This window comes from Mytilus galloprovincialis, chromosome 2 (assembly GCF_965363235.1).
Source record: "Mytilus galloprovincialis chromosome 2, xbMytGall1.hap1.1, whole genome shotgun sequence".
Taxonomy (NCBI): domain Eukaryota; kingdom Metazoa; phylum Mollusca; class Bivalvia; order Mytilida; family Mytilidae; genus Mytilus; species Mytilus galloprovincialis.
Genome location: NC_134839.1, coordinates 84,881,207 through 84,909,054, shown reverse-complemented (window position 1 = coordinate 84,909,054; position 27,848 = coordinate 84,881,207). Strand labels below are relative to the sequence as shown.

General features: G+C 33.2%; 1 protein-coding gene across 2 annotated transcripts; it reads left to right on the top strand.

Annotated features, from left to right (window-relative positions):
* Positions 1 to 25,109, top strand: LOC143064663 (uncharacterized). Of its 2 annotated transcripts, none has more exons than XM_076237655.1 (13): positions 1 to 90; positions 2,750 to 2,849; positions 6,479 to 9,704; positions 11,598 to 11,707; positions 12,074 to 12,138; positions 13,268 to 13,461; positions 15,320 to 15,440; positions 16,456 to 16,472; positions 18,534 to 18,669; positions 18,908 to 19,026; positions 20,212 to 20,249; positions 20,680 to 20,732; positions 22,742 to 25,109. In XM_076237655.1, exons 3-12 carry the CDS (start codon positions 6,488 to 6,490, stop codon positions 20,725 to 20,727), a joined length of 4,065 nt encoding a protein of 1,354 aa, XP_076093770.1. In that variant the 5' UTR covers positions 1 to 90; positions 2,750 to 2,849; positions 6,479 to 6,487; the 3' UTR covers positions 20,728 to 20,732; positions 22,742 to 25,109. The 2 variants fall into 2 exon arrangements, with proteins under 2 accessions (XP_076093770.1, XP_076093769.1); XM_076237654.1 differs by having other exon boundaries at positions 18,905 to 19,026.
* Positions 25,110 to 27,848: the final 2,739 nt, after the last annotated feature.

Sequence of the window (27,848 nt, the reverse complement as noted above, 5' to 3'; positions counted from 1 at the left end):
ATTACTTTATCTCTGTGTTTAAACATTTAAATATTTCGGATCATATTTTTAAACAATGTTTCGTTGTTGTTGAAAGGTTCATAAATTTCAGTGAGTAGTTTTTTTTTAATATATTCTAATTGTCTAAAAAGCATCGTTTTGACCAATGCTAATTTGACATTTAATCTGCATATATGATAATGAAATGTTGAGACGCAATTACAAAAATAAATAACTTAAAGTATGCAGTAAGTTTGATACAAAATATCTTACTTATAGGTAAAAAAAATATTAAAAAAAAGTAATTTTGTGATAATCTGATAAGTAGAACCATATTTGTCAAGTATATGGTGTCTTAGCCATGATGCTAATTCCAGAACTTATGCTCAGTTAGCAGATTCACACAAACGCCTTTTGCATCTAATTGATAATATTTCATTAAAAATGAAATGAAATTAAATGAACAATCAATAGGTAGAGCATTTTTATACAAAATTAATCGCGTAAAGCCGAAACCTTTAGTATAAGCATCGAACACATTTTGATAAACATAGCGTACGTTACCGCTGATTTTTTTATTTAGATACCCTAGCTCTGCTTTAAAACGTTTATGTACCTGTTTTATTACAAAGTAAAACTCATATGTTTGCAATCAGTATAATGATAAAATAAGGATATCTTAGATGATTGCAAATGAGACAAATATTTTCCAGAGACAAAACGACGTGGATGTAAACAACTATTGGTCACAATATGGCCTTCAACAATGAACAAAAACGATACAGTAAAGTAAGCTATAAAAGCCCCTGACATTACAAAATGTGGAAATGGTCAAACGAGAATAAAAAATGTTTGAATTGATATGGAAATATGAAATGAAAATGCATGTTTTCTTAGCATTCAGATATGTACGTTATTCAAGTCTATGTTTGTCATAATTGTTTGGTATTTCAACATGATTTTGACATATATATCAGTTACATAGACTATCTTATACTGTATATATACTGGACTGTTTATACTGTATACTGGACTGTTTTATACTATGCACTGGACTGTTTCTACTGTATACTGGACTGTTTATACTGTATACTGGACTGTTTTATACTGTATACTGAACTGTTTATACTGTATACTGGACTGTTTTATACTGCATAGTGGACTGTTTATACTGTATACTGGACTATTTTATACTGCATAGTGGACTGTTTATACTGTATACTGGACTGTTTTATACTGCATAGTGGACTGTTTATACTGTATACTGGACTATTTTATACTGCATAGTGGACTGTTTATACTGTATACTGGACTGTTTTATACTGCATAGTGGACTGTTTATACTGTATACTGGACTGTTTTATACTGCATAGTGGACTGTTTATACTGTATGTTGGACTGTTTTGTACTGCATAGTGGACTGCTTATACTGTATACTTGACTGTTTATACTGTATACTGGACTGTTTTATACTGTATACTCGACTGTTTTATACTACATAGTGGACTGTTTATACTGTATACTTGACTGTTTATACTTTGTACTGGACTGTTTTATACTGTATACTGGACTGTTTTATACTGTATACTGGACTGTTTTATACTGTATACTAGACTGTTTTACAAATGGAAGTTTTTAACGACCTTGACTGGCTATACAACTCTTGCACGTTCGGTAAACTGGTTTATACTGTATACTGGACTGTTCTATACTATAAATTGGACTGTTTTATACCAGTATGTTTTATACTGTATACTGGACTGTTTTATACCAGTATGTTTTATACTGTATACTGGACTGTTTTATACCAGTATGTTTTATACTGTATACTCGACTGTTTTATACTGTAAATTGGACTGTTTTATACTGTATACTGGACTGTTTTATACTGTATACTGGAATGTTTATTCTGTATACTGGACTGGTTTACACTGTATATTGGACTGTTTTACACTGTATACTGGACTGGTTTACACTGTATATTGGACTGTTTTATACTGTATACTGAACTTTTTTATACTGTATATATACTGGACTGTTTTATACTGTATACTGGACTGTTTATACTGCATATTGGAATGTTTTATACTGTATACTGGACTAGGTTATCTTTAAGCTACGCTGATAAATATAAAATAAGGAGGTGTGGTATATGATTGCCAATGAGATAACTATCCACCGTAGTTCAACTGAAGTCGATGTAAGCAAACATAGCTAACTGTAGGGCCTTAAATAATGAAAAGAACCCATATATACCGTATAGTCGACTATAAAATTCCCCGAAGTTAACTTTTGAATATGCAATAATTTTGCAATAATTTGTTAAATTTCAAACACAACTCGTCAAAGCAAGTCATCTCAGGCAAAGTTGACCTTCGTTGGATTTGGATAATTTTAGGTATACTTTTTTTACATATAGCTCTTAAAATGCTTCGGTACTTACCATTTTCTGCTTTCATATATTCGGCTTTGACCACTCCCGATGACGGGTACTCTAGAAAAGCGCTTCGGACACATGCAGTTATTTAACTTGTTTTCATTATTTATCGCTTTTAAGAAATTCAAAATTCTTTGTCATTTAGATACAAAATATGTGTAACTTGATGATCACTTATAAATCAACCATAGTAGACAAGATACTGCAAACAATGATTTACTTCATTACTATTACAAAAGTATTGCTTTAAAATTCAATAGAATTAGTAAGATTTTATAAAGATGTTCACCAAGGGATAATTGTAAACTAAGAATTATACTTTTTTACCAACAGGTTGTGGTATACAAGACCCTGTGTAAGTGTACAGTAAATAATCAGAGTGATTTACACATTGGAGTCAATGACCACTTTCTGTAAATACAAAAGATATTAGGTAAGAATTCGTACAAAACGTTTACATGATCAATTGAACTTTATGGTATGGTATCCGAATAATGCCATGTAAATTCTTCATGTACAGCCAAACCTATATATGTATTGTATTAAAGGCCCAGTAACATAATTATTCCGACCTAAGTCATTTCAATAGTCTATTGTAATTTACAAACAATCATAGTAGTATCATATTCCTCACGCCTACGTGTCCAACACAGTTAAAATGCGAATTTTGATATTTATCATTAAATCAAACAATGTCCGTCAGCTATTTTGAATGGCATGTCTCCATTGTGAACCGGTTTGAAGGTGGCAAGGACAGAATATACTAACACATCAACCTGAAGATTTTATGTCAATAAAGATTAATATCTAGTACAATAAAGATGTTCTACTCGATAATTAATTTGTGAAGACTAAATGATATTGCTTCACCGGTTTTGGTGTTCTACTCTTTTCTGCGGTACAAATCTGTATTTTTGAATATCAGAAATATTGTCTTATCATTATATGAAAACCATAAAACACATCTTGTCAGAAACATAAAAAGGTATAATAAGACCTCTTTCTTTAAAAAAAATTTGATCCGAAGTTTTGTAAATATCAAATCAAAATCAAATCAAATAAAATTTATTTAAAATCGGTAAAATAACATGCAATACAGTAAAAGCATAACCCTTTAAAGAGCTGTTAAAACCGACGTACTAAGGAGTACAAGCAAACATGTAACAAAACAGAGATAAGAAAACAACACTTACTTATGACTATTAAAAAACATTATAATATCAGAACTTAAACATGAATAAGCATATCTAGAAGCTTATCACAGGAGCCCTAGATTGTAATTAGCACATATACTAAACCAATTCCATATAACACATGACATTTATAATGTTCGAATGCCGTAAGTCTGTAGGAAAAAATCATATTTTCGTTGAAAGTTAGAAATGAGAAACTCTTTAAGGTCAAGTTACAGTTAACAAATGGGCTATGTCACAGATTTAAGTCACATTTTGCATTCAACTCTGACTCGATTTTTGCATAATTAAAAACTGAGATTTATGTATCAACAACATATAGCTTTTGAAGAAAAATCAGAGGTTTCATTATTTTAAGACAAATTTGAGAAGGTGTTTCGCCAATTTTATGTTTTCTATACAAATGTTCACTCATTTTGAAAGATTTCAATCAGTTATTTTTCAAATGATAAATGAAATAAATGCATTATTTTTTCAATTTTCATTTGTAGTTCAGCAAGCCAAGGTTGTAATAAAATTTTAGCTAAACCTGCGACATAGCCTATTTGCTGTTCCTTGACCTTTAGATGACTTATATTTATAAAGCGTTAATACTTTGTATAATTGTAATAATTTTAAAGTATTTGATGAAATAGGCTTGGACATATGTGTTTTAAAGTGATAATACACGAGAAAAAAAAATGAAACTGGGAACTATCAACCAATAGCACGACCTAGTTTTCATGTCTTTGAATTAACCGTCAGTAAAACTTATTTTAGATTACAAAAAGTTCACATAATAGAGATCACCAAAGATCAGCGACTTTTAATAATTTTACAAAATTCCATCGTGTAAATCGATCGTAAAATGTAATGAAGTGTTAAGTTTTTGGGCCTGGTACAAGTGTTTAATGGTGGGGTGTAGACATGTATTTTTAATAGTATCCCTTCCCTAATTTTTGAATTATTTATTATATTAGGTTTGTCACATGGCTAATTCTAAAACGTGGCATACCTGACCACTGCAAAATTCTTTGAAACGGGACGCCAGTTTTATTTAAATCAAGGCGAAACTTGATAGAGTATATTTTCTCTTTTAACAATAGAAAGCAATAAAAAGGTTTTAACTATTCAACGAAAAATGATACAACAAATAAGACCCTCGATTATTTTATCAGATTGGACGCCGTGCAATAAATGTATACAGTTTACCACTGTTATACACGTTTTGCTCCTGTGGTAATTTTTGTTATAAATATTTAAAAAAAATAATTTATTGAATAAATAATGTTTTTGTACTAGTGTAACTTATTTCTTACGTCACTAATTCCAACCACGTTTTCACATTTTGGCTGCTCAGAAATTTAGGTTTTTTAATTAATAAGGAAAAAGATATGTTTGCTAGTTTAAAATTGGGAATGGAAATTGGGAATAAAGATACAACAATAGAAAATTGTGCTTCTTTTCTATATAAACAATCCCATTAGCAAATTTTCACTGAGAAATAAACTCATCATTGTACCTTTTTTTTTATTAATATACAAAATTCTTTACGGCTATTTTGCATTACATTACGCGTAAAGAAGGGACTAGAAAGAATGTTTGTTTTTTTACTGTTGTTAACAATTTCTCAAAATCAAATTCAAAAAGATTTATGCTACTACGATAAACACACTAATCTACAAATCATACAAATGAAAATCAAATGATGTCCTTGTTTATAGTAAATTGTCTCTTTTTTTATAAGATATAATCCACTGCGTTACCAAAATTATTGGAATAATTGCATAAACTTTATATGGTTCCTAACTATTTACAAAGAAAACATTCATTTAACACATAATCAAAATTTTTAATTACGTACAGCTGATGATTGAAAAACTATTAAATCTTCCCAATCCAAAAACTTTTTTTTAAGAAAACATTTACATATTCTGGATCTCAAGTATGGAACAGTTTACCACAATAAATACATATGTGAACTACTCTTGTATCTTTGAAAACAAAATGTTACAAATTTTTCATAAATTGTGCAAATTAATCTGCTTTATCATTAATATCTAGAATCATTTTCATAACAGCGTAGACAACCGCAATACTTATGTTGGTAATAATACTGAATCATTTACCTTTAATTGTTGGTCCGAGACCACAATTATTTCGTAGTGCATTTCTTTTGGAACATAAATGAAAATTTTAAAAATCCCACCTGCGCTTTCTCAATGAAATTTTTACAGTGTGTTGTACTACTTTTGGGACAAATTATATCAAAATTATAGAAAACTTCATCGGCTCTAACTCAAAATATTTTATGTTTAGGGCGTCTTGAAATCTTTTGACAGGTTCCGAAGTGCTAATTTTTAACCTTTTTCAGCTGGACCAAATAACTACTTTCCTTTAAAATTCTGGACCCAGATTTTTTTTTACAGTGTAATTTCACCCCCTTTCTTGCAATTTGAGGCATTAAACATGGAGAAATAAATTTGGAAGGGGTAAAAAAATTAATGGCAAGTAACCCACTGTCAACACTAGGGACTATATTCGTGAACAACGGTCTCGGACCTGTTTGATCAAGATTTTGTCCTCTGTTAGTTATTCGTATTTTTTTTATTTAGTCGTTTAGAACCTTTGGCGACTCCATAATTTAAATGTCTATAACACGTACGAACTGACAAGTTGGCGAACTACAGAAGAACGTTCACCTAATCTAACCCAGTCAATTGACAACCTGAGCGCGCCCAGAAATGGTCTTGTCTACGCTGTTAAGAAATTGGTTCTATATACAATTGTATTGTGTATATTGTGTAAATATCATTATCATATTGGACTCAGTGCAGTATCTCTACAATTTATATGCTTTAACTCATACCTATTATTTTTTTTATTACAGGTGATAAAAATGTTTTTCCCAAGAAAGATACAGTACATTTTTCTTCATTTGATGGCGACAAATATATTTTGCACACTATATACAACTGCAATGGATTCATCGACCATAAATACAACTGCAATGGATTCATCGACCATAAATACAACTGCAATGGATTCATCGACCACATATACAACTGCAATGGATTCATCGACCACATATACAACTGTAAAGGATTCATCGACCACATATACAACTTTAGTTGAAACCGTTACGGTATCGACTGTAACAACGACGCCATCCTCTTCTATGACAAGTGAATCTTACCAGATATCAGAAACATTGTTATCAACTTTAGATGAAACCGTTACTTTTTCGACTGTAACAGCGATGCCACCCTCTACTATGACAATTGAATCTAACCAGATATCAGATACACTGTTATCAACTTTAGGTGAAACCGTTACTTTATCGACTGTAACAGCGACGCCACCCTCTACTATGACAATTGAATCTAACCAGATATCAGATACACTGTTATCAACTTTAGATGAAACTGTTACTGTATCGACTGTAACAACGACGCCACACTCTACTATGACAAGTGAATCTAACCAGATATCAGATACACTGGTATCTACAAGTGATAATTTACTTTCGTCTAGTGTTATACATGGTTTTGCGTCGACAGACGCTATGAGTGCCTCATCTATGGATGGGGTTTTATCTACTGATGTTATGACAACATCGTCTATGACCGATGATCCATCATCTTCAATTTCGGTAGCATCTTCATTACCAGCAGATGTTTCAACCTCGTCTACGACTGTAGGCGTGTCGTTATATACTGTAATTATGTCATCATCGTCAGTATATATTGATCAGTCTTCGTCCCCAGATGTAATGACACTGCAATCTACTGCTGTGACACAACTATCGTCTCAATTTTCAGCTGAATCTACTATCACTGTTGACGAATCGTCATCTTCAGATGTCATTGCTGCATCTTCAACCGTTATGGATGCATTCTCATCTACTGGAGCAATGTTACAATCATCTACGGTTGAGATGGAGTCTTCATCCTCAGATATGATTTCACAATCGTTCACTGCTGATACAGGATCTTCATCCTATAATGCTATGTCACCATCGTCTTTGACAATGTTAGAATCTTCATCTACAGGTGAAATGTCACTGTTGGCGAGCTTTATGGGCGAGTCATCAAGTATTGATGTACTGTCATCATTTTCTACAGATGCGACCATGTTTCAATCTTCCAATATACAGTCAGCTCCGCCTACCATTATGGAAGATTCTTCATCTTCTTACGTAATGTTATCAACGTTTAGTGCTGTAACCGATTCTTCGTCCAGTTTTATGATGTCACCATCATCTTCTGTTATTGACGAGGTTATTTCAACTGATGGAATGTCACCTTCGTCTCTCATCGTCGAACCTTCATCTTCAAATCTAATGACACCAACATCCACCGTAACATCATCCTCTATCGCAGTATCTGTATCTTCAGGTATAATTACAACCTCCTCTATGAATATGGACCAATCGTCATCGACTTATATGATGTCATTATTATCTTCTATAGCAGTATCTGAATCTACATCCATTGATGTTATGACATCATCAGCTACCGTTATGGGCGAATTGTCATCTGCAGATGTAATTACAACCTCCTCTATGATTATGGACCAATCGTCATTGACTTATATAATGTCATCATCATCTTCTATTGCAGTTTCTGGATCTGTATCCATTGATGTTCTGAAATCATCAGCTTCTGTTATAGGCGAATTTTCATCAGCAGATGTAATTACAACCTCTTCTATGATTATGGACCAATCGTCATCGACGTATGGAATGTCATCATCATCTTCTATTGCAGTTTCTGGATCTACATCAGCGGATGTTATGACATCATCAGCTTCCGTTATGAGCGAATTTTCATCAGCAGATGTAGTTCCAACCTCCTCTATGATTATGGACCAATCGTCATCGATGTATGGAATGTCATCATCATCTTCTATTGCAGTTTCTGGATCAGTTGATGTTATGACATCGTCAGCTTCCCTTATGGGCGAATTGTCATCTGCAGATGTAATTACAACCTCCTCTATGATTATGGACCAATCGTCATTGACTTATGGAATGTCATCATCATCTTCTATTGTAGTGTCTGAATCTGCATCCATTGATGTAATGACATCATCAGCTTCCGTTATTGGCGAATTTTTATCAGCAGATGTAGTTCCAACCTCCTCTATGATTATGGACCAATCGTCATCGATGTATGGAATGTCATCATCATCTTCTATTGCAGTTTCTGGATCAGTTGATGTTATGACATCATCAGCCTCCGTTATGGGCGAATTGTCATCTGCAGATGTAATTACAACCTCCTCTATGATTATGGACCAATCGTCATTGACCTATGTAATGTCATCATCATCTGCCATTGTCCACTCTTCATCTGTGGATATTATATCATCTACTCTGGCAGTTGATACTTCATCTACAGATGTAATAATGTCACCATCTACAAGTGCAATGTCTTCAATGGTAGATGAGCAATCGTCGATAGCATCGATATCTACATCTGTGGCATCTAGTATTGCACCATCGTCTGTAGTTGCTGCGTCTAGTGAAGCAGGATCATTTTCATCTGTCGACCTGGCGATCTCGTCGGCAAGTACAATGTTGCAGTCAACTTCATCGGTAGATTCTGGAATGATGTCATCGTCCATTAATTATGTTTCATCTACCCTATCCGCTTCTTCCGTTGTCGACATATCACAATCTATAAGTTCGTCTGTTATATCAACACCCATGTTAGTGTCGTCATCTGTTGAATCGACAGCTACATCTTTAGATGTACAACCGAGTTCAGTTCAATCAATTTTAGTATCTGCCACCATGTCTGATAGCATGTCATCTACGATGACTGTTGAAACCACTACTCAAGGAACAGACACAACAACAATACAGACTGTAACAACTTCAACAGAAGCGGCAACAACCACTGAAACAGCAACAACTCAGGCTGTTACAGTAGCAGAAACAACTTCCAAGGTTGCAACAACTACAGAAACAGCAACAACTCAGGCTGCTACAGTAGCAGAAGCAACTTCAAATGTTGCAACCACTACAGAAACAACAACAACTCAGGCTGCTACAGTAGCAGAAACAACTTCCAAGGTTGCAACAACAACAGTGCCATCGACGTCAGCTCCAAGTAAGTTATAAAATCTGGCCTTTGTTAGTCTTGTATGATTTTTTATTTTAGTTTCTTGGGTATAATTCGGAGTTTAGTATGACGTCCATTATCACTAGTACTAGTACTAGTATACATATTTTTAAGGGGCCAGCTGAAGGACGCATACGGGTGCGGGAGTTTCTCGCTACATTGAAGACCCATTGGTGACCTTCGGCTGTTGTTTTCTCTATGGTCGGGTTGTTGTCGCTTTGACACATTCTCCATTTCCTTTCTCAATTTTATAGTAATAGTGTTGGGAGTTATCACTACACATGTCGTTTTGATTCATAGCACATTATATTGATTGATACACACCGTTTAAATAAAACACAAATTTTCCAGGGAAGCAACTTACGTTTCGTGACATTGCTATATATAAAGTTTAATATGTTATCAACATGGATTTTTAAGATAAATCGAATGCTACTACCAACAACAGGTCCTTTTGTGATTCAATGATTGCATTTGGATATATTCCGACTATGGTCTTTAGGATTTTGCACATACATACGTTCTTATACAATACAACTGTATGTTTCTACGCTGTTATTCACACAAATCTTTATATTTGTTTGATATCTTGTAATGGTAAATAACAAAATGAAATGTAAGTTATAAACTAGACGTGCATATAGCAAAACAAAACCTTTACCGTAATATGGGGTTATTTTGAAGACGATTGGTTAATTTCTTGTCCTTTTTAAAAAAAAATGGTGTAAAGTGCGTGAAGGTTCTTGTATACTGAAAGCAAAGTTATTTATAGCAGTATTTGTTTTATTGTTTATAGATTGTTGATATCATTTTCCACTCGGGAACGTTACAGGGTATATGGGCTCATATTTCCCGTCCGTGTTTTACCTCACCTGAACCGCATTTTTGCAAAAAAGATGCAGAGCACTGGCAGAGAATATGTAACCCTGAGAAACACGAATAACAATTATATCATACTGGGGTGTCCTGATTTCAACCCTTATTACCAATAACAATTATATTATACTGGGGTGTCCAGATTTCAACCCTTATTACGAATAACAATTATATTGTACTGGGGTGTCCTGATTTCAACCCTTATTACCGTTTAAGCTTTGTTTTCCTTCCCAGGGAATATGAACTTTCGCTCATATCTCCTGTTTAGATAAATAAAATCAAATTGCAGGATAACTGGGATAACTCACTCAAGTATTATATTACCTCACAACTGTGTTCTTGATTGCACAGATGTAGTGCAATCAAAATATATCAAAGAAATTTAACCAAACCGGTGTTCGAGATCGGATTGAACTTGCAGTTAGACATGAGATTTAATCCATGCTCCATACTCCACAGCCTCGTTATTACTGGAAGGTCAAGAACAGCATGCATAGCTCTGTAATTTTTTTCTAGTGCGTGTAATGATTTTGTGCCCTGAGTTGATATCGAATATCGCTTCTTTTCCATTCGACATTTTCCACGTTCTTTCAAACATAGCTAGATATTTTGCGTCCAATTTTAATCTTATATTCGAAAAAAAATTAGTTTTTCATTTCACTTCAAGAACCATGGAAAGAATCGGAGAAAGACATAAAGTGATGCTTGTCATTCTCAGATTGTTATGCATATCCCCAGTAGGAATAAATCTTGATTTTGAATGTTCAAAATATTACATTGAACTAATAAAAGACGGTTTATATTTTAACAGTCTAAAAAATGTGTCTCAAGTAAACATGAATGTTATTTTAAACACATATATTGAGCTCTTCAAAACAATACCTTACATTTGGTGATTGATTACGATTATAACTCAAAATATCTTTGTTGTATTTACGGATAATAGAGAGCTAAAATGAAAAGAATGTATTATAGGTTTTAATCGGTTCCATTTCCTCGTTGTAGATATTGATTATGCGGTTGTGTTCACATTGGACACCACGACATATGATGACGTAAACAGTTCCACATTAAATAGTCCTGCTTCAACCGAATATAAAGAAATAAAATTGGGGGTAAGTTTGCAAATACAATTTTATGTTATTTTTCCTCGTAAGTTATTTGATTAAAGACTTTTGTACTATAAGCATTTTAAATATATATATACAAAGCGGTTATCTTCGTGATGACTATTTTGTAGTTATGTTGTCCTTTTCTGGTTAAGTTGCCAACATCTCAAATTTTTGCTGAAATATGATAACACTTCTATGTAAAAACAGATAACCGTTTATGTACTATAAAGAATTGCCAAATACTTAAAAGTACTGATTTAAACATAAGGATAATAGTATCAAATTCATATTAATTCTTTATTTTCCGATTCCAATTATTCAAAATAGTTAGAAATTACGTTACAATTATTACGCCTTTTATATATTTAGCTTGAAGAATATTGGAAGGGAAAACTTGGAGCAATCTTCGTCAGCATTAATATAACATCAATTCAGTGAGTATGAACATATAATGGTCGACGTGGGGTTGTGGTCCCGTTTAAGTCCAAAATATAACCTACAAAACACAACCAGAGGTACAAGAATATAAGGCTCCAGATGGTTGAAGTTTACCTATCAATTTTATTTTCTTCCTAATATGTTTTTAGAAACAGTAAACACATTTTGTTTAAATAAATATAAAACAGTCCTCCATTGGCATGTTATCGATTTAAGCTAAGCACTGCACTTGACAATTAAAAACTACAGTAAGAAATATAGAAACTGGAGATTTTTTTTTATTCGTTTGGGTTTTTTTAGAAACAATTGATCTTTTTTCCTTTTTTTTTTTTTTTTAGGTAAAAGTCAAATTTTGAAATATAATTCAAAATTTATATATTTTCAAGCAAGGAAACCCATTAAAAATAAGCTATACTATGTAAGATTTTATTGGATGTTCCAGGCTTTTTTCTAAACACTGTTTTTTAAATATATTATGATACTTTTTCAAAAGTACAGTGGCGGATCCAGAACTTTTTATAAGGGGGGGGGGGGGGGGGGGGCGCAATCACTCAAGTCATGCTTCAGTGATTCCCTCTATAATCAACCAAATTGTTTCCACAAAAGGGGGCACAGGCCCCCAGGCCCCCCTTCCTGAATCCGCCTATGAAGTATATATAATGTTTTATTGGTCTTGTCTTGTTTTGTGAAAATTTGTATATGTGCTTGAATTTACCTGAATAAAAATATACTATACTATACCATGTAAGCACATGATTTTGTCTCATTGTTAGTAAATACTGAAACAAATAAAGTAAATCTATTTGAAAAGGAAGAAGGTGTGCGATTATTTAATAAAATGAATATAACAGATATAGTCTTTTATCCTTCAAAACTTCTGGATTTATTTTATAAACTTGTGGGTTTACATCAATACCTTTTATTACAGCTACGTATACTGCAGTTATAAAAAAAATCTAAGTAAGATTTTTAAGTTAACTTTCTCAAACTCAATGTAAAAGTAACTAATAAGAATTTGAAGATGTAAATGTAAACTGTAACTTTATCAATAATCCCAAGACATTTTAATAACTCTGAATACCTTGCAATACATTAAATAGTCACTATTTTTTTTTTTTTATTTAGAAAAGGAAGTATAATTGCAGACCATAGTGTAACGACAACGACAGATATTCCTGCCACCATTGTTAATGCCGTCACCGATCTAGTAAATGGCGAGTCTTCTGTTACACTTGTAACTGCAACTGGAAACGTATCTACAAAAGCATCCAGTGGTAATATTACGACAGCTGGTTCATCAGGCAATCCAGGCAAAACAGGTTAGAAATAGTTTTGCAACGAAATATCCAGCTAATGTTTAAAACTATCACCGTTTTAAAAGATGGTGTACACCCAGGATACAAATCGCAGTTAGAATATACTCATCACAGTCTATTGCGTACTTTCCTTAAACATAGCCGTTTAAATGTTCCAGACCATATGAGTATTTGGACCGTACGCGTACTTTTTCAAAATACTCATACGGTCGGACCATACGCATACGGTCTGGTTTTTATTAAGATGTTGGTCAAGTTTATTAGATACAATTGTATGTTTCTGATCAACATAACGGAAATCTCTAATTAATCTAAAAATTTTGATTGTTAATGAAATAAAAACTTAATATTTTAACTAGTAATACATGATATTTAATTATGCGCACTGAAATTGAAGTTATCGGAATGTTGGAAGAAAAGATTTTAGAATATTTAGGAACTTTACTAAACAAAACGTCAAAGGTACGGGACAAAAACTATTGAACAAATCCGTCTAAAACTATTTGCAAAGAGTAGCTTTGTTACTCTAATAATACCAGTTGTTGACAACATTTTCTCTGATTTGTGTGTAGGGTTGATGATATATTTCACGTTATTCATCTAATTGTAATAAAATTAATTTGTAAATTCAATAAAATATTTTGATAAATGTTTATCGAACATTAAACCCATGCATAATGTCCAAATACATATATGGTATAGTTCGTCCTAGACCGTATGAGTATACGCATACGGCCCGTACCGTGCGCGTACGGTCCAAATACTCATATGTACCGGAACATAAACAAAAATGACATTAATCCTATTCTCTACAACGAAAATGTAAAGAGCACATGTGTCCTCTTATCTAAGTACAATGCAGGGATGTACTTTACATTTTAATATGTAAATAATAGTCACTCCATTCATGCTAGTAGTTACAATTTGTGGTGTGCTAGTAGCACGCTCGTATCGAATTTGGAGGACAGTATATATATATATATATATAGGTTCGATCCATGTCCGGATTAAAGCCAGAGCGTTATTTGCTGCTTCTCCATAAATCACACGCCAATACATAACCTTAAGCGAATCATCAACGCAAAGGCTTTAATTCGCTGTCGAAAATATGTTTATTTCATATTGATTTTAAATGTCTATAACAGTCTTATTTCTATCGGTCATTGGCTAATCTATTCTTCTTCCTGAATATCCTGAAATCTAATCGTGGAGGTCCTAGTAAAATTACAGGATATCCTACAATCGAATTGAGATCCTCAGTAATTTATGAATATCATGAAATCGAGTTATGGAGGTCCTGTATTATTACAGGATCTCCTTAAATACATTTGTTTTACTTAATGTTAATTGTAACATTCTCATTTGGAGATACAAAATTTGTAATCTTTTTTGTGCATTGTCAAAGAATAAGACTGTTGTCAAGTTTAGTGGAAATTTCAAACATATTTTGACAGTGTTATAGTTTGGTCAGGATGAAACATTTTAAAAAGCTCTGTTTTAATCATGAATAGGAGAATCTTGAAATCCGTGACTCATACAAGACATGAATGTATATTTTCATTTCTGTGTTCAGAATTCCACAAGTATCAGTAAAAGTGAAATTGAGACCTAATATCCGTTTTTTTGATAAATAATTTAATCCTGAGCGATGTTTTGTAAAAAAAAATGTCATTTATTTTTTCATATAGAATTTTGAAAATGGCAATTGTCTCATTGATTTTGTTCAAAATGTCCAAAGAAAAGATTTTTTTATTTTAATCCCTCCGTGATGTTTTATGGTAGTTTCGTAAAAAAAAAGAGGAAAAACCAATCGATTTCACTTATTCATGCATTTATAATTTCTGTAAATGTTATTTTTCAGCTTACATATCAAAGTCAGCTCAATCAACAGATCTATGCACTGCTTTGACTACTTTATCACCATGCAGTTCAGGAGAAGAATGTACAGTTTCCAATGGTCACCCATCATGTGTTGCTAAAAAGTAAGATGATGTTGATATGTAGACCAGATAAAATATTTGTGGTTATTTTTTTTACAAATTAAGTTGACGTTAGGGATGCAATCAACTAGTAAAGAAACAATAAGTCATAGTTAAAATTTATTGGAAGGATAAGGTTAATCAAATTTTCTCCCATAATTGTCAATCTACTTTAAATAAACGACCAATTTATGTCTATGAGTAAAAAGTTGATGTCAAATAGAGTATTTTTAAAATGTGCGGCGGTCAGACAGCACACCATACAACATCACAAAAAGGCACACAAACATCACTAAACAGCATTCAACAATACACAAATGTTTCTAGATTTTGTCCAGTTCTAAATCACCACCAGTTGAGAAAATTTGTGAATATGGCAGAATATTAACGCACTGTAATGAACACGACAAACACATTGCGATAAAGTTTAAACAATATCTGCAATCTCTCCGACCGTGTGCTCGTAAAAACAGGTGAAACAAGGAAAAGATGAAATACTCCTGGAAATTAAGAGAATACCTTGAATAAATAAATGACGTCCACTGTTCTATTGAAACAAAACCAAGGGCAAAGGAACGGGGGGAAAAGCGGGGAGGTCAGAAAGAAAGAGGCATTTACTTACATATCAACTACAACAGGAAATGTGGAATAAACAAACAATACAACAGATAAATCGTAAGACATCTAGAGGATTACATATGGTCTTCAACGAAAGACAAGAACATATACAGTATGTCAAGCTTTAAATTTTATCGAATCTTGAAAAGATACTTTTTTGTGTATTGTGATGCGGTGTGAGCCAAGGCTCCGTGTTGAAGACCATACTTTAACTATAATGGTTTACCTTTACAAGTTGTGACTTGGACAGATGGTTGTCTCATTGGCATTCATACCATATCTTTTGATATTTATTGTGTTTTTAATATATTAACATAAAGTTGAGAGAAATTAATATAAGTGAGGATTTAACTTGTCACTACTAGTATTTAATTCATTTATATTTCTATTTTTTTATTAGGGTTTACTCATCAGATGGTAAGTACTTGTCTTTATTAACTAGATATGTAAAAAAGCTCTTATAGAACAACATTGTAAACAAGCTCTTATAGAACATCATTGTAAACAAGCTCTTATATAAGATTATTGTAAACAAGCTCTTATAGAACGTCATGTTGAGGTTATGATGAAATGCAAACGGGGCCATTAGGTGAGTTGTTCATGATATAATTGTCTTATTTTTTTCTACGTATATGTTGTCTGATTGCTACCTTGGTTCTTAATCCTGTGTTGTCTGTTTGCATCTTTAGTATCGCATCCCTGCTTTGTCTGTACGCTCCTCTGTTGGTATCGTATACCTGCTTTGTCTGTACGCTCCTTTGTTGGTATCGTATACCTGTTTTGTCTGTACGCTCCTGTTGGTATCGTATCATGGAATACCTGCTTTGTCTGTATGCTCCTTTGTTGGTATCGTTTACTTGCTTTGTCTGTACGCTCCTATGTTGGTATCGTATTCCTGCTTTGTCTGTACACTCATTTGTTGGTATAGTATACCTGCTTTGTCTGTACGCTCCTTTGTTGGTATCGTATACCTGCTTTGTCTGTACGCTCCTTTGTTGTATCGTATCCCTGCTTTGTCTATTTGCTCCTTTAGTATTGTATATCTTCTTTGTCTGTTTGTTCCCTGGGTATCGTATCTCTGGGTTTTTTTTTATGATAGATCTTAGTGTGTATTACCCTTGTGTTATCTGTTTGCTCACTTGTTGTCGTATCCCTGTTTTGTCTGCTTGTTCCCTTGGTGTCTGAATCTCCGTTTTGAATGATTGCTCCCTTGGTATATTCTCCCTTTTTTGGCTGATTGCGTCCAATGTAACTTATTCATATCTTGACTGTTCGCTCTCTTGGTTTCTTATCCCTGTTTGTCTGTTCGCTCTCTTGGTATCTTATCCTGTTTTGACTAATAGCTCCCTCAGTATCGTATCCCTGTTTTGTTTCTGTTTGCTACCTTGGTATCGTATCCCTGTTTCGTCTCTTTGCTCCATTGGTATCGTATCCCTGTTTCGTCTCTTTGCTCCATTGGTATCGTATCCCTGTTTCGTCTCTTTTTCACCATTGGTATCGTATCCCTGTTTCGTCTCTTTGCTCCATTGGTATCGTATCCCTGTTTCGTCTCTTTGCTCCATTGGTATTGTATCACTAGAGTGGATGTTTGTTCCCTTGGCATCTTATCTTTTCTGTCTGTTAACTCCCTAGTCCGAGATTACTCTGGCTTCCAATGGCTGTTTTGCCAGACAAGCTGGGACCGTACACTGACCTCCAACGGATGTTTTGCCAGACAAGCTGGGGATGTACTCTGACGTCCAACGGCTGTTTTGCCAGACAAGCAGACCACGGCCCTAGCTTGTCTGGCAAATCAGCTGCTGGACGTCAGAGTAATCTTGGACTATTAACTCCCTTGATATATTATCATCTTTTTTGTCTTATGTCTTCATTTGTATCTTACCCCTTCTTTGTCTGGCTGCTTTATTGATATATTATCCCTTTTTGTTTGATTGTTCCTTAATATATCTAATATATTGTGTCTGATAGCTCCCTTGGTATGTTATCCCATTATTTTTAAGTATTGTATTCGCCCGTTCTCACCGCATCAACTCAACAACCGTACAAAATGAAATCTCAATTTCGTTATTTCATTACTGCTTTGATATTAATACTTTTTGGTAGCATTTAGTTTGTTGATAGTGGTATGGTGAAAAGGTAGGCGGATGATATCAAGGGGGCATTCAAAACTTGATCATAAGTCGAAGAAAAACTCTATTGAAAATAAACAAAAACGACAAAAGATTAGCAAATCCACAAATCACTACATATACATGTAAAGATTGAGCAATAAATAATTGACAAATACGTGATAAATCAATGTCCCCACATTGCAATTGTTTGCTATTTAATTGGAGTTTGTTCTACGAGTTCCGTTTATAATTTTTGTCATATATATATTCCTATGATTTTTTGATTATTTTTATCATTGAGATTAAGTTTTGGAGGTTTATTCCGTTTTTATAACATTTGATAGAACCGTAAGTTTATCTTTTGCAGATAATATTCCTTTAATAATGGGAGTAAGTATTGGAGGAGTACTTTTCCTAATGACAATTGCTATTATCTTGATGATGGTGGCAATGTACACAAGAAGACGCCGTCAAAGAAGAAGGGGATTTAAGTCAAGTTCAAGGTTTGGCCACATTCGTTTTAATTCTACTGTTAGAAACGTCCCATTAATTTGTTTGTAATTATATACAATATAGCTTTTCTTTTCTATAAATGATATTTTTATTTTGTAAACTAGGCTCTATTGGTTCTCTGAATAGAGCCGATAGTACATTTGAGTAATACATTATTATAATATGACAAAATCACACAAACGTCTGGAGTCTGTCAACTAGTGCATATTTTTCTTTCCGTTTCAGTAGCGATGCAGACACTCCATACGGTATTGGGTTAAAATATCACCCGTTCCAAGCTGATACTTATGCTGGTGGACCAGAATACTACAACAGAATGTTCATGCATGGAGCTGGTCCATGGTCAGGTTAGTACATATATAAGGGATTTGGTAGGATTGACAAAAAACTATCCATAATCATCAAGACAAAGATGTGAACTAAAAGGAACCGTAATGCCTTCAATAGTATAAACAAATCCGTAACGTAAAGTAATCTGTATAAATATTTCATTTTGAAAAATATAGCTGAATTAAATTAAATTACTAGGAGTTAAACTTGTACTTCAATCATCCGGCTTCGAAAAATTACGGACGCCATCACGATTTGGTTGACCGCTATGAAATATGAAAAAATCGTTTTTCCCATATGAAAACGGACACGTTCCAATTGTCTTATACGCAAACCCCTACTTCTTTTCCTCGAATATGTCTTACCGAATTAAACTTCTCAACGGGTTTGTACTCAACTGAGCAACACGACGGGGCTACTAGTGGGACAGAATATGCTTGCCCTTCCGGAGCACCTGATATCACCACCGATTTTTGGTTGTGTTTGTGTTGCTTAGTCTTTAGTTTTCTATGTTGTGTTTTGGTCGTTTTTTGCCATTGCAATGTCAGTTTTTTTCGACTTATGATTTTGAATGTTCCTTTTAATTTCTTTATTTCGCCTCTCCATTTCCATTGCTACATTGCAAGTTTTGTAAACACTTTACACGTGTATAAAAAGTAAAATCACAAAAATACTGAACTTAGAGGAAAATCAATTCGGAAAGTCCATAATCACATGGCAAAATCAAATAACAAAACGTATAACTGTGGTTTGATTTAAGTTAACTTGTTGGATATGCATCAATGAAAAAACTCCCCAATTAGATTGAATGTTGAAGGATTATGTAATGGTTTCTCTGTACTTCTGTGGTGTGATAGGAAGAAGGATTTAGAATACTGGTATTCTCTTCTTATTTGAATATAAGAGTATTACATTCAGTTTCTATGTATTGGGAGACCTCTATCGTGATGTGTTTACATATTATTTTTCTTAATAGATATGATAAAAAAGCACATCCTGATATATTTAAGTACAACTATGGGGATGCAAGGTTGTGGAGTTATCCATGAAACACTAAAATTGAGAACTTCCATATTCAAGTTTAAGATTGCATATATATATATACAACATTGGATATATTATATAGGTACCAAAGGGCTATTGTTTTACAAGGGTATGATTGAGATTCTTTAACTTATAATGCATAAAAACCTGTATTTCAGAAGCAGAATATCCTAATCAAGCATACATGATGAAAGATGTAAGTACATTTTATAAATATTAAATCATATCAGTTTGATTGACTGATTGATTGATTATTAATTGTTAAACGCCAGCAGGGGTCCATTGACTAACGCTCCATTCAGGCTTCAGTGATTTCCCAAAGAATCAACCAAATTTTTCCCACATAAAAGGGGGGGTAATCTGCCTCTGAATGTGAATAAAGAATGTGTGGGATTTACGTCAATGCTAAAGCATCCCAATGACAAACATAACCATATCATATATTTGATTTTTATTAATTTTCTTCCTGGAAATTTCATATATACAGCATATGAATATAAATTCTTCGTTAATTATTTGTTTCGTCTAGCATAAAACATAAAGTAACATAAATTCATATAAGCTGTAAGTTCAAATCTATATACTGAAACAAACTTCATCAACTTTATTATTTCGTCTATTTGCAGTTTCAAATAAAGCGACCGCAAGTAGATGTAGGCTACAATACCTCATGATAAAGGTAAGTGTGAAGTCAAATAATTCTCCGTCAAATATTTTATGGACGGGGTTGTGCTATTTTCAAATACTTATAGATTATCGTTAGTCATTACATTAATTTTTTTGCTATCATTTTTCATATGACTCCAATATGCTGCGAAAGAAGATTAAACGAAAAATTCGTAAAATAGCGATAGATGCCTTTATCGCCAGACATCGATTCAGTCTGTTTTGCTTGTTCGTTGTCAGTAATGTTCATAGTGTTATAGGGTCTAATGAACGATTCTTGTTTTTTTTTCAAACGAAAACAATGGATGCATTGCAGTACATCATCATGTGTAAATCGATTCACACAATTGAAGTGGCATTTAAATGCAAATGAAAATCGGGGTAGTGATATTTTGATAGAAAAATATAGGGGACATGTTGGCGATACGAGGCGTTTGGATTATATCAAGAGTGCATTTTTTTCTAACACAAACGATGCAAACGGCTAAGCGCGCACATGTTTGATCATTTCTTTCAAACATACGTTTGCAAAATTTGCATGAACTTTGACAAACTATGCAAACGATAAAAACGCGTCTGCAGTTTGTCGTTTGTCTTTTGTTAGTACAAACGCTACATTTGTTTCTTACTACAACCTGATTAATCGAAGTATTTGTTTCTACGTTTGTAAAAAGTCTGTTTACCAACAACATGTGAATGCCTTATTGAAAGTTCAAACAGGGTCAGTAAAGACTTATTAAACGATGTATTTGTTTCTACTTTTGTAGCGTTTAGAAAACAACAACAAACGCGACACAACGTTTACAAAATTTGGGTTAGAAAGAAATGCGGCCTAAAATCTGGGGGTCAACGTCTTGACAGATAAAGCATCGTAAGCGATGGTTATGGGGTGTTTAAAGGGGTAAAGAATTAACACGTTTATAAATAAACGGATTACAGTCGTGAAATCTTTCAAGAATGTTTGTTAATATCTTGTTGATTTCTTAGAACATACCCACCCCTTCTTCGCCTTTGGCTTAAATCTTCATAAAACATGACCAAGTATGTCTAACCTAAAAATAGAAATGATTTATTCTCGTTAGTCCCAATTGTCTAGTATAATTGTTACTGATATATTGATAATTGTTGGTTATCAAATTCTTGCCGTAAGGCTACCCGGAAACATAAATAAATATTCACGTTGTCCCCTATGATCCTTCCCTGATGAGAAACGTTTATTTTTTTTACTGTGTCACGTCTGTGGGATTAACAATACGTAGCACTTTACATTCCGTCAACCAAGGTAATAATTTTAAAAAGGTTATAATTGTAAGGTACCATGCTTTTGTGTGAGTATGTATATGGGCAATGTTTTTTGGACGTGCATGTGTGGCTTTTTTAAAAGATGAACTAGCGCTTATACAACAAATGAGGCTTGGAATGGTTTTTATTTGAACTGTGTATGATTCATGAATGTGCTTGTTTCTAGCCCAAAACATCACATTGAATTACCACTTACTCCCCTGATCATTGATGGAAGATTACGTTTTCCAAAATGGCCATTTAGGGGGTGTACATAAAACATTAATCTTTTGATAACGTTTGATATTAGAAACATGGTTATTCCCATCCCTTTAGCCATGCAAGATAAAACAGAAGAAATGAGAAGATTCAAACATTAGCTAGTCCAATAAGGAAACATTTAAACATATGTTCTATTCAAATAACTCATTTTGTGTTTGTCAATCTTATGTTAAATGCAAACCGCGATATAATGCAGATGAGCGTTAAAAATCCAAAATAGAGATTTTAATGAAAACCATTTTTGTTCCTCTTTAATTTCTGATTAAAAATCATTCCGAGTCAACAACAAAACCAAAATAAAATTCATAATAACCCCCAAAAAAATAACAGCAACCAAAAATCAATTAAACACAACTTGTTGATATCACCATTCTGTAGTAACAAGTTTGTTTTAGAATGTAATTGCTTTAAAAGGCGTAAAATAATATAACTGTATCCTGTTTTTCTTTTCTTTCACAGCTTGTTTATTTGCCAGAATGTCCATATTGGTTTAATGGGAAGTTATATTGTGCAATATTTCCAATCAAGACAATAGTAGCTCAGACAGCAAAATTATTGATGATAACGTTTTCGAAGAAAACATATCTGTGTGAAGTTGTATACTGAAACAGAATCCCAAGTTAACATTAAAGATGTTGAGAGAGACAATTGGTGCTAAATGTACATTTGCTTCCTATATTGTAACTTTTATATGTAATTTATGACAAAACTATCTGCAGTGTCGTTGGTAACTTAAATTTACAAAAAGGATTATTTTATTTTTAAAACGCATTGTAATTAAGATTTACATCAACCTACAATATACGTAACATAATGTGAGTTAACCTATATGCATTATACTTGAATATGATTGGATGTCATCCTGGTGGTTAGGAATCAAAACATAATATATACAAGTTTAACTCCGCTGTTTGACTGTCCAAGCATTTGGAAGATCCGATATATATATATTAAAATCAACTGGTTATGTAAAAGTCAATGACTCTGAGGACAACTCTCTAGATTAATTTCTAAATTCTTTCCTTTCAGTTTTTTAATTGTACTATAATATACCAACTGCATTATGTCATTTGGTTTTAAGAGATATATTTGTACTTGTCATGCTCCCGGAAAAATATTAGGGGCATATTGTAATCGCTGTGTCCATGTTTTCGTCCCTGTGTCCGATTTCTTATGTTAGTGTGTGGCACGAGTTCACTTACTGACAGTCTGCTGGTAAATTTGTTTTCAGAATTATGAAGTTGTCAATCATTATAGTGTAGTATTCTGTCATTGTTTAAACGATATTTCAGTATATCTGAAACTAAAGATACTAAAAATTACGATAAATTAAAATGTATTATACGTTTACATTGTAACTATGAATACTAGTAGATTTTAAATATTACTTTTTTTTAAGTGTGTATTTTACAACCATTTTTAAGAACCATTAGTGTGTTATTTGCTTGTTCACCTAGTAAGATAATAATTTATTCAGCATTTTTCTGAGCATAAAATAATCAAATATTTGTAATGAAATAAAAAAGATAAACTGTTTTTAGTTAATGATCATATATAACGAAAAAATGTATGTATCAATTATAAACCTTATGTATCATAATTAGGTCTTTCCACTTTTCCGTGGAAAGACCTATTGTATTTGTTCTGATTATTATTATTTTTTTTTTTTTTTTTCTTCCGCCTAAATTTTTTTCTTGCGTAGTATTGATGTTTCAAAAGATGTCGCTTAGATATTTGGAATATGATGTCGTATAGTTTATACGCTTTTAAAATTTACAACTGCGTAACAAAATACTTTACGTTGTAAGAGTTATCTCCCCAAACACTGTTTTTCTTGTGGCCACTACTCCTTCGCAACCTTAAAAGATTACGACAAATTTATTTTACCAAATTGCTCGTTACATCTTCAGGATTAGGCAATTCATTTGGACCGAAGCTATCTGGAGACTCCATATGAGAGTTATTTCCCCTTATGCATTTGATATAAGTGATATGCGTTTCTAACTGGTAAACCATAAGTGATAGAGACCTAGGGTCTCTTGATTTGAAATCCTTGGTCCAAAAAAATGAAAATAAGGTCAAGGTCAAAGGTCAAGGTCATATTCTAAAATTTGATTTTGGCTTATTTTCACTATTTTCAAATACTGTATGACATATTGACAAATATTTTTTCCTAAATTGTTAGTTGCGACATGTCCTTACTTGTATATTTTGGTTGAAAGGGTGCGCATACAATAAATTGGAGTTTTTGTCCATCTTACATTTAGAATTACGCGTAAAGTGGTATTACTCATTAACCAAACATATTAAAGACCTAGGGTCTTATGATTTAAGATCCTTGATTTGTGACCTTGAAATTTAGGTCAAGGTCATAGGTTAAAAGGACGTTCTAGATTTTGACCTTTGCTTTAAATTCATATAAATACATCATAAAGCCATAGGAACTAACATTTTAAACTGATTTTTCATATTTCAATATCAAAATAGACCTTTACTTGTGGAAAGACCTTCAATTGTTCTCTGAACAATTGGTTTTTAATTATGTTCTTTTAATTGTTTGTCTTCAGTCGGGATTTAAGGGTTGTTTGTTTTAATTCTAAGTACTTTAGACGGGGTGAGAGACATATCTTTAATATTAAAATATGGGTAATATCATAGACAGATGCTTACTGTGTCAACGTTTTTTTTATTACAATACTATTTATAATGTCTTACTGAATTTACTTATGGCTTTGTTGTGTTATATCTTTAATGTCTATATTATTGTATTTGTTACCATATATTTATACTGCCATATATTTTTGATAAAAATATACTATTCTGACAATTGCTTCTTTATATGCCAGGTTATTATGGTTACCCTTTAATAAGTCCGAGCAAGGAGGTTATATGACCGTCGGACGTCAGAGTAATCTCGGACTACCCATTAATAAGTGTTATTTCATATCGGTTGAAAATAAGCTTCTCTTATTGGATAAAAAGGGGCCACATGACATTCATTATTCTTCAGTTATGAATTCCATCGGTCATTAACAGAACAAAACGGACCAGAAAACCGGTCGTTAACGGAATTTTACATGATAATGACCGGTGGTGCGTGGCTTCTGTCTGTTAATGACCGTTGCGGCATGGTTTCTCTGTTAATGACCGGTGGGGCGAAGTTTCCTGTTTAGAGAGATGTCCCTTCAATAAAAAATTTCCTGTTTTCAATATTATATTTAAGTTGTTGAATTGTTGACCATATGTTTTCGTAAATTATAAAATCATAGAGAACTTGATTTAGAATTTATGTACTGAAAAATTGTTCTAAAATGAATGGCAGTATTACTACGACTGGTCTTCTCTCCTTGCCATAGAAATCGTACAACTACTGAGTTTGCTTTGGACTTTTGAATTTATGAGAATTTTCAAAAATATGGTTCCTCAATGAAATAAACATAATAGTTTTTGAAGAACTGGTCATTATCGTGATACATGGACTGCCCGTAGGACATTGGTATTGACTGTGACAGCGATAATGACCTCGCCTTCGGCTCAGTCATCACTATCTTAGTCAATACCATTGTCCTGTGGGCAGTCCATATATCACGATAATGACCAGTTTTTCAAGAACTATTATGTAAATCGACATTCAAATATTATTACAAGAAGAAATATACTTAAATTGGATGTACACTGAGATCTTTGCTTTTTTAAAGTAATCATATCAGTACTCAACACCTCTATAAAGGGTAGTTTATATAGTACCTTGTGTAACGATGGTTCGAAAACCGAGAATTATCAAAATTTTATTACTAAAAACACAGAATGATTGGAAGGTTTTGTTTATACTCTTTTTAATCTATAAAAATACGACCGACTACATATTGTTTTACTTTATATTAACCAAATGCAATGCATAACACGGATTTGAAATATTTTTTTCTAATATCAAGAGTCGATCATGGTTGTAACCATGCATCCTAATTTACTTGTACTTGTATAAGTTAGATAAGTCAAGATGTTTCAATTATGGATTAGTGTCTGTAACTTAACGACCCATGTTTACAATTCTTGCACATGGACCTCAATGTTATATGCATGTACTCAGAATTGAGAAAGATACCAGAGGGACATTCAAACTCATAAGTCGAAAATAAACTTTCAACGCAATGGCTAAAATAGATAAAAGGCCAACAGACAAAATAATAGTACACAAAACTAAAAACTAAAGACTGAGCAGAACGAACACCACCAAAGGCTGGGTTGATCGCAGGTGCTCCAGAAGAGTACGAATATCCTATTCCAGAGGTGGCACTCGTCGTGTTGCTCATGTTAGTACAAACATTATTCTGGTTGTTCATAGTGACTTTAACTATAAGCATCCAGACCATCCAGGATGGTTCACTACATTTTAATGTTCCTAATTTTCTTTGTATATTATCCTTAAAATTGAAAATGGAAATGAGGAATGTGTCAAAGAGACAACAACTCTACCATAGAACAGACAACAACAGAAGGTCACCAATAGGTCTTCAATGCAGCGAGAAACCCCCGCATCTGGGGGCGCCCTTCAGCTGACACATAAACAAATATATACTAGTTCAGTGACAATACTACTTGTTCACAATGGATCATTTTCATCAATTGCTAGATTTAACTTTACCTAGACCAACGTGCCAATTTGTTTTTAAATACGAAACTGGCAGGATTGTTTCAACAAACTAGACACACATTTAAAACAAACTACTTGCTTATCAGCGTATATACCATATCAAACAGCTATGGCATATATACTTGAAGGAAATTTGTTTTAAGATATCAGCGGATCGCCAATTTGATTTCTGTCATGAATATAAACATGCCTCAGGTCATAAATTAATGATGAAAAAAACAATACATTCAGGACTGTTATGGTATAAAATGCCAGGTATTTAAGAACTTGGTGACGAACAACCCACTTTGAACTTGGTTTGAAATTCAGAGTTGGATTTGATGCAAAGGAAAAATACAACAACATATACTTCGCTCAATGAAAAGAATGATAGTAAAAAGTATAATCACAAAAATACAAATCTCCGAGGAAAATTCAAAACGGAAAGTCCCTAATCAAATTGCAAAATCAATGATAAAACACATCAAACGAACGGACAACTGTGATATTCCTAACTTAGTACAGGCATTTTTAAATTAGAAAATGGTGGAATGAACCTGGTTTTATAGCGCTAAACTACGGAAGCCTTTTAGGCAGCAACCATTTGATTTTCTGGGGGGGGGGGGGGGGGGGGCTATGGTTTTTTTTCTGTGCAAACTTTTTTTTTCGCCTTCGGCGAAGAACAATCTATTTTTTTAGCGACAAACCGAAGACAATTTTTTTCTTTCAATTTTAGCATTACACATAGTGGCAGCGGGATGAAACAAACAATTTTTTTTACTCAGGAGGGTCCAAAACAAATTATTTTTTTCACCATAACCTGGAAACAAACTTTTTTTTCCCAAAAAAAAAACCATAGCCCCCCCCCCCCCCCCCCCCCCCCCAGAAAATCAAATGGTTGCTGCCTTAGGGCCATGCTAATTTACTTTTACA

Coding starts and splice junctions, on each gene's coding strand:
- LOC143064663 (XM_076237654.1), top strand. CDS start 6,488: ATGTTTTTCCCAAGAAAGATACAGTACATTTTTCTTCATTTGATGGCG. Junction 12,139..13,267: donor ATTAATATAACATCAATTCA/GTGAGTATGAAC, acceptor TTTTTTATTTAG/AAAAGGAAGTATAATTGCAG. Junction 18,670..18,904: donor GGATTTAAGTCAAGTTCAAG/GTTTGGCCACAT, acceptor TTTCCGTTTCAG/TAGCGATGCAGACACTCCAT.